Source organism: Mastigoproctus giganteus, chromosome 10, assembly GCF_048544385.1.
Source record: "Mastigoproctus giganteus isolate SK-2022 chromosome 10, ASM4854438v1, whole genome shotgun sequence".
Classification (NCBI taxonomy): Eukaryota; Metazoa; Arthropoda; class Arachnida; order Uropygi; family Thelyphonidae; genus Mastigoproctus; species Mastigoproctus giganteus.
In genome coordinates this window covers 34,897,064-34,905,749 of record NC_143584.1, presented here as the reverse complement: position 1 = coordinate 34,905,749, position 8,686 = coordinate 34,897,064, and the positions used below count along the sequence as shown (strand labels likewise).

At 36.3% G+C, this 8,686-nt stretch overlaps 1 protein-coding gene across 1 annotated transcript in view; it reads right to left on the bottom strand.

Moving 5' to 3' along the window:
• Nucleotides 1-8,686, bottom strand: part of LOC150078967 (A disintegrin and metalloproteinase with thrombospondin motifs 6-like) — an 87,161-nt gene continuing 78,475 nt past the window's right edge. The window contains exons 15-20 of the mRNA XM_090382904.1: nt 8,173-8,302; nt 6,630-6,710; nt 4,415-4,578; nt 3,714-3,849; nt 3,027-3,156; nt 1-16 (exon numbers count right to left, since the gene is read on the bottom strand). Coding sequence (XP_090239030.1) covers nt 1-16; nt 3,027-3,156; nt 3,714-3,849; nt 4,415-4,578; nt 6,630-6,710; nt 8,173-8,302 — 657 coding nt within the window. The remainder of the gene's footprint in view (nt 17-3,026; nt 3,157-3,713; nt 3,850-4,414; nt 4,579-6,629; nt 6,711-8,172; nt 8,303-8,686) is intronic.

Genomic DNA, 8,686 nt, shown 5'->3' with positions numbered 1-8,686 from the left:
TTAAACACTAGTTGACCTGAATGCAGAATACGAAATAAGAATTAACATAAATAAGAATGTACCATAATCAATAATATGCAACTACTTACAAATTTGAACAAAATATAATGGCATATGAATAATAATGTAAACATTGAGAGGATAAATACCTTTGGTTACTCTTGATCGAATTTAATAGGTTAAGAATAGATTTAAAAAAAAATAAAATAATGGTTACTTTAGCCCACTAAGAGTCAGATTCCTGAACGAATTTTTGGGAACAAAAATATCAATCCTATGAAGACTAATTAGTTTCATACCTTAAAATACTACACTCATAGATGAATAATTCGGGAATTTTCTCCAAGAACCTGCAACTACTACATTTCCATTAATATGAAATTACAATTAATTATAATTACGAATAATGTGCACAATATATTAATTCTGAAACTACGTTTACACCTGGATACATGTGTCAGAACTTGTATACGATTTTGCATGTCGGATTGATAAGTCACAATATTTTAGCTCATACAAATAGTATGAGATGCTGCTGCCCGCGTTAATATTTCTAGATACGGGTTGAATATGGTGATTTTACCAAGTCCACGAGAAGTAGTTTATAAATTTAACAATTGTTTTACAGAACAAAACCCACGTTTATGTTTCGCTTCGTATGTGTTTCCAGCAATCGTGGTACAAAAGTGCAAATATATATTTACTGTAAAAGTTCACTAAATCACATTAACATGTTATTCGTTTACTAATTGATATGAACTCTCTGTTTTCAATTTTATTTTAAATTCTAACCATTTTCATAAAATTTTCTTTTTAATAATATTCATGATATTTGTATCTAATACCATTGCATGTTTGCTGGATTGTGAATAAATTTGCTTGTTTTTATGAACTTTGACTTGAAAATATTTGTATTTGCAGTAAAAGCTCAGCTATCCGGCATCCATCCATCCACCCAGAAAGCTTATGAAACCGACACCTTTGAAAAATTATATTACACTGCTCAACAAAATTAACAGAACAAGATATGTTTTTCATGAATATTTTATTGTGAACAGTTGCCGAAGGCGAATATTTGATATAATAGGCATCCTGGCATGCAAATTCCTAGTATCCAATAGAAAGCGATCTTACAGAGCCGCACATTATGCATATTAGCCATGCCTCTAAAAACACGAGTTGCGACCACATCATTTCATTCCCGGTTTTTGGCTTTCTCAGTGGGCTAGCCATATCTCAGTACTCAATATGGCAAGTCATCTTGGTTTAGATGGTTGTTTGATATGGCGGGCCGTTGGACTTGAAGCCGGGCAGTCGCAGGCGGAGGTGACACGCTGGCTTAATGTGTCACGCAGTGTCGTCTTCCCACTATGGAAGCAGTTTCATGGGGAACCATTACAAAAACCATTACAAGAAGAGCTGGCCAAGGTCGCAGGAGGGTTATGTCATCAAGAACAGACCGCTATCTAGCTCTAACAGCAAGACGGAATCCTATCATGACCGGCATCAACTGCCTCTTGAGGTTGCAGCTTGAGGTTAAGCATTTCTAACCGCTCTGTTTTGAGATGGCTCAAATCAAGTGGACTCTTCGCAGGGAAAGCAGTGGTTTGTATCCCGTTAACCCCAAACCACCGCGGAGCTCTTCGAAACTGGTGCCATGATCATGTAACTTGGAGACCTGACAGATGGGGTACAGTTCCGTTCTCTGAACTGGACATTATTTCATCTGGAGACAACGAAGAATGCGCTACCATCCCTCCAACATCAGAGAATGGGACACTTACAGTGGAGGCGTTGTTCTTGTGTGAGCGGAATAATGATCAATGGCTGCATCCCTCTTCATGTTTTTGATAGGGTACCGTAACTGTGCAGAGGTATCGAGAACAGATCCTCGAACATTATGTGCGACTTTTTAGGGGTGCGGTTGGCCCAGATTTTATTTTTATGGACGACAACGCCAACATCTTGAAACTGAAGATATCCAACGACTGCTGTGGCTAGCATGATCATCAGAATTAATCTGATCGAACATGTGTGGGACGCCCTTGGACTTCGCATTTAAATTTAATAAGACAACAAGTTGTATTAAAAAAAAAAAAACTAACTTGAATTACACTCTTTTTTTTTTTTGTTTTTTGGAAGTTGAAAATACTGTATTTACTGTTTACTTTATATCAGTAGAGGAATAGACTGAAGTCTGCTCTTCTTGCTTGACCGCTGCTATTAAAATATTGGTTACTTGAGCAAATGTTTTTATATATGAATTTTTGTGCGTACCATTCCCTATGATATCCGTAAAAAAATCAAAAAGTTCGTGAAAAACTAGACTTGTTGTTTTAGCCTTAAAACTAACTGGATATTCGTAGACTATAAAAAGGAATATATCGTAATATACTCGTGAAGCAGTTGGACGTCGCTCTTTAACAGTTTATGATATAAAAGTGTAACGCTGATAAGTTTTCATCGATAAGAAAAGAAGTGTTATTTTAAAATTAAGACACAAAAAGCAAAATGTACGCATTTGCGTGAAAAAGAAGTTTAACTTCACATCACAGCATTCCATTTTATGTTGTTGACACCTACAGCCTGCTTATCCTCCACGGCATGTTAAGTGCTGTTGTACTCATAACGTTTGCTTACAATAAAATTATATGTATTTATTTTATTTAATGCTCATGCAATCGGAAAACTCTTGCAAGCAGCACTTCTTATTATCCATAGATTCCGGGTAATTGGGGAGGCTGATACTGTATTTATATTCGCCATTTCTACGTTTTCCTTTATGCGATTTCACTAAAAGTAATGTAGGCCTGCATGCACTTCAAAACGGGAAACTTTCTTTGTCCATTGTCATTATCTCTTGAATATTTTTGTTTTAATCAGAGGTTTGTATTTGTAACCTTAACAGGTTCATACATTTATGTACGTTGCGTGTTTTGTGCCGATTCAAGTTCTGGCAGTCGTATTTAGACGTAAACGTAGCTCAAGGTACATGCAATTTTTAACATTTGTAACAGACCACTTACGCAGGCAAGCACGGTCCCAAGTTGCACACTCTGGTCATATGTGCAGGTTTTGGCAACCATCGGCAGTAACTGTTGCGTACGTGAGTCTTGTCATCTTCTCGTACACAGACAACCTTTGCCTTGGACACACCTAAAATCATAAAATACAAGATTTTTGTTTTCTTAAATATATCTGCTCTAAGAGCTATATTTGAGAGAGAGAGAGAGAGAGAGAGAGAGAGAGAGAGAGAGAGTGATAAATTTTGTTCCTATTGAACAACCATCAACTATCGTCCTCCATCGTCTCATCCCATCATAATGGGATTAGACGATGGAGGGCGATAGTTGATTGAGGGCGAAAAAAACACGAAAATGCGAAATTTTCGTGTTTTTTTTTCTGTCGAGCTGCTTGGAACGGATTGTTGTTATAATGGGGTTTTAGGAACATCAGCGACTAAGGCTATATTGCTCTGTGTATACTGTCTATAAATTGCATGTATTCTGTGCTCCATTTTCTGTTTGCTGGACGAAAAACCCAAATTTCCAGGAGGAAAACCATGCTACCTCGCCTGAGACCGATTCTGAATGATTTTTACAGCCCATAAAAATTTCTCATTCAAAATGCTTATTAGAAACCAGCTGTATTTTCCAGTGTGACACTGCTGAAGAGCTAATTGAACACGATGAAAGAATTAAGATAGTACAAACCTTTACCACAGGGAACTGAGCAATTTGACCAACTATCATGGACCCATCTGAAGCCCGTGGTTACAATATCTTCCGTTTCCAATATCGGCACGTTAAATTCATACTGGATTCCCTTATTCGGTTCCTGGAGCAATATCTGCGAATAAATAAAATTATACGATTAATATTAAAATTATAAACTTATACACTATCCATGTATTTAAATGAGACGTTTTTTTTTTCGCCTGTGATATCCATCAAGAAATATAGTGTTGTAACACTTGATAAATAATTTTAATAAATGAGCATCAGTTACAAACCTTTTACCAGGGTCTTTCTGAAACTGCTGATGTTAGAAGCATCTCTCATACTCCATTAAACCTACTTAATTTTATTGTTGAATTGTATTGTCTTTTATTCTGTGAATTATGTTTTGTTTTATTTCGGATTCTGTTGAATTTTATTGTCGCATTCTTGCTTAGGCTTTTAGTGATAGGAACTTTATGTTATATATTTATATACATTTTTTTTCCAATGAAAAATACTTGTTGCCTTGTGTAATTAAATATTGAAAATAACCTGTACAATATTCCTTGTTAATAACTATCGAGATAGACTGTCCGCTATTTAAATCAGCATTAAGAGAGTGCTATCACAATCTAAAAATGATTGCTGCAGTAAATCATTAGAGATTAATATGTACTTCAAATAAATATTATTACCATCACTTTGATATCCTCCAAAAGCGGACCTAGAGCTCTTAGAAACTGATGATCGTGAGCTGGACGCATATAATGGAATCTGGTCCCAGCCACCTCGTGAGTTGTAGGCCAGTTGATCATCCACTTGCCATTGATATGATACTTCCCATCCAACGTTTGAAGAGCTGATAAAAAATTAGTTTTGACTTATTAAAAAAATAATACGGGAAAATCTTTTAAAATAGGGAAAATTTTAAGTGTTAAACTGTGTGGCAAAGTTAGTTAGTTACGTAGTTATATTTAATATAAAGGTTTTGGTAAATTAATTTTAGTTTACTGTAACGTGTGCATATATTACTTATATACACTTGCATAGAGCACGTATATTATGTACATATAACACTTTTCTAAATCTAAAATCGAACTACTTAATCTTAAGTCAGCTAAAAAAAAGCGACAACTAAATAGTTAAACAATCTTTAACTACAACTAGTGAATCTGTTAATTACATTACTGGCTATGGTGATCATGCGCATCTTGAAAACGGCGCCTCCGTAGCCAGGTGGGCAGCAGCAGAAGTGCGTAGCACACGCTTCTTGATTAGACCGGGGTTCGAGCCCGTCACCACCAAATACGGAGGATGCGGAAAGGTCAGGGAATGACCACCGCATATCCCCGGAGCAACATGGCCTTAGTTGTTAATGCTCCTAAAAACAAAATAACAACAACAACATCTTGAAAACTAAGCAAAAGGATGTTTCAAAACGTTGGACTAGTTGAGAATAGGTTTACTGATTTTATATTTGGTAAAGTGCCTAAGTGATATATGTACACTTCCATGTTCTTATAAATTAAAATTAATTTACCCAAAAAATAGGCGTGTAAAATTGTGTTTCGTTAATTTGCTAAAAATTATAAGGAACTTTAAATTATAATTACTGGGTGGTAATCAATGGGTGCTGCTCTTCGTGGACTAATGTTATTAGTGGAGTCCCACAGGGTTCGGTGTTAGGTCCACTGTTGTTTTGTATATTTATCAATGATATTGATGATGGTATATCAGGCTTAATGCCGAAGTTTGCAGATGATACAAAGGTTGGCAGGGTTGTTAATGACAGTAATGGCAGTGTGCTACTGCAACAGGATCTAGATAATTTGGGCAGATGGGCTAAGAAGTGGCAACTGAAGTTTAACCTTGACAAATGCAAAGTACTACATATGGGTAGAAGTAACCCCAGAGAAACGTACCAACTGTGTGGTACTACACTAATGTGGTAGAAAATGAAAAAGACCTGGGAGTAATTGTGCAGTCAGATATGAAGTTTTCTGAGCAATGCAGACAGGCTGCCAGAGTAGGTCATGGGGTTTTGTCAATGATATATAGGAATTTTGCTAGTAGGGAGAAGGAGGTAATTGTCCCTCTGTATAAGGCAATGGTCAGGCCACGCCTTGAGTACTGCGTACAGGTCTGGAGGCCTCATTTTAGGAAGGATGTAGATTTACTTGAGCGTGTACAGAGAAGGGCAACAAGATTGGTGAGGGGAATGAAGGGATCCTCTTATCAAGAGAGGCTTAAGTTCTGCAAATTGCAGGGGCTGGAGACTAGGCACTTGCGCGGTGATCTGATTGAGGTATATAAGGCCTTGAATGGGTTGAGCACGCTGAATTCTGATGAGATCCTTCCACTTGTTCAGATTACGAACCTAAGGGGGCATAAATTCAAATTAAGAAAAGACAGATGTAGAATAGATGTGCGGAAATTTGCCTTTAGCCAGCGGGTGGTTAATTGCTGGAACAAACTTCAATCTGTCGTTGTGGAAGTTGACAGGTTAAATAAATTTAAGGAGGAACTGGACAGGCATTTGGAGGGAATGGTGTGATTTTTTTTTTTTTTTTTTTTTTTGGCTGATGCTGCATAAGCTCATACACTTGCTTTCTTGCATCACATGCCACTACTACTACTACTACTACTGTATACAAAGAATTCCAATAATCAGATAATGATTCGATTCTAGTATTATAAATATTCGAAACCATTCTAAGTATTCTGATAATAATTCCATTATGTTACATTTTCTGCATTTCAATTTACCCATTGATATTCTCTATTAAAATGTAAAATGTATACTGTGCTCGTATTGCACTGATAGATGCTACCAACCAATGTGAATTCTAAATTACAGTTGATTAGGAATTTTGGTATATTAAAAAGCGAGCTGAATATTACAGTCCTTACCTAAGAAATTTCGTGAATTTTCTTTTTCTTTTATGAGGATATTAACCGAACCTTTGGGAATTCGCACAACTTCTGCGTAGGCTGGAATACAAATAGAAATCATTATAGTATTTTCATGGTTTTTAAGTTCCTACTAGGTTTCTGCTAATTACTCGTTTATAAAACAAGCTATTAATTACTCGTTTATAAAATCTATTTATCGATTATTCTTTCGTAGTTTAAACCTAGTTGAGTGTATCTTAAGAGAAAGGATACCTCAGCATTTAACATACCTTAACCATTTCCAAACCTGAAGTACCTCAACCAAATCACAATGTAGATTCCCACTTCTGCGCTCTTGCAACATATTGAATTAGAATTTCCCCATATAGCAATGTATCTTTGCACCCATAACTGATTTCATTACTCCAGTTTATAAAGCAACTAAGTAAAACAATAACCGTACGGCATGTGAACAGAGATAATGAGAGTTTTTGAAGAGAGAAAATTTTAAAGAATAAAAGAAATACGTCAACAGCATCAGGTGTGATTAAAAAAGTTAGCATTGGTATTAGCCATCGGCCTTATTGCACTGGCCAAAAAATAAAATAAGAATTCTGAGGACAAAACTAATATTTCGAAAAGGATGACCTTACTTGTTATTCGGACGGGTTGCCTTTGAAATAGACTCCTTAACACTTTATGCACCGAATTCCCAAATCTTCTGGAAACATTCCTGGTAGGCTTCTTTTGGAACTGCTAATAGTTCCCGTGTGCGTTCCGAATAATTTCCTCAGTCGTTGCAAATCTTTGACCTTTCAAGGTGTGAACTTTCAAATAAACAAAAGAAGAAAAAGAAAACAGGGAGCCATATCCAGTGAGTATGGCCACTTGATTGAGTTGAGATTATCAGATGAGAGGCCACAGTGATTGAGTTGTTCGCAAGAAATTCTTGAATGGAACGCGACTAGCGTGCAGGGGCGTTGCCCTGACGCAAAGGCCAATTCTCTGAAGCTCGCTTTTCCGACCGTTTTCTCTGAACAACATCGTGCACTCGCATTGCTGCAGAACTGCTTTCTAGTATTCTTGGTTCAGTGTTTTATCATGTGAGACACATTCATAATGAACAATGATGTGAATCAAAAAATAGGATAAGCATATCTTCATATTTGGACTGGGCCTTTATTTCCGAGTCATGGCCATAAAAAAAAAAAAAAAAACATTATGCTACCCGAATATTCATCTTCCGTGCCGTTTGTCATACGTCTATAAATTGCGTGTGTTCTCTGGTCGATTTGTCTGTATTGCTGAACAAAAAACCCGAATTTTTCCAGGGGGAAAACCTTGCTGTCTACTCATGAGACCGACTAAACCAGAGAGAGAGAGAGAGAACTTTGAGGCATAGCGTTGCTATGTTCTTAAGGATTTTTGATTTCAACGTGAATGGTGTAGTGTAGTGTAATATACCTACAACAGGTTTTAATAATCTTTATAAAAAATAAGGACAATATCTTTAATTCAAAATTATGTTTATTGACGCATATAACAATTAAAACTAACTTACAGTTGACTTTATTGTCCATTGGCACATTAACAGAACCACGCTGTTTGTAACAAGTACTATCATCTCCTCCACATATTCGGCATTTATCTTCCATTATTTTTGACCCAATTTTGCGATCGCAGCCAACGTGCTAAAATATAATTATAAAAAATAGTATGAAATATTACGTTAGTGTGAAACAATTATATATTATTTTCCAGTGTCATGGGTAAAACTTGTTTAAAGTCGAAAGAAATCTGAAAATAATATTTGATTTTTGATAATTTCATTATTAAAACATTTAGGCACAATGTGGTGGTTGTAATCCTAAAGACCAAAGAATTTTGAATCTGCACTGGTACCAATTCAAATTTTGAATCTGCAACTGATCACAGAGCAGCAACACACCGTCTCAGCAAGGCCAATGGGTCGAGATTCAGCCTTAAAAGTGACTGTCGATGTGTTTCATCTTGAAGACGGGAGTAATGAACGTGATCTCGTCCCTTAACATCAGGGAAAAATTAACACTTTAAAG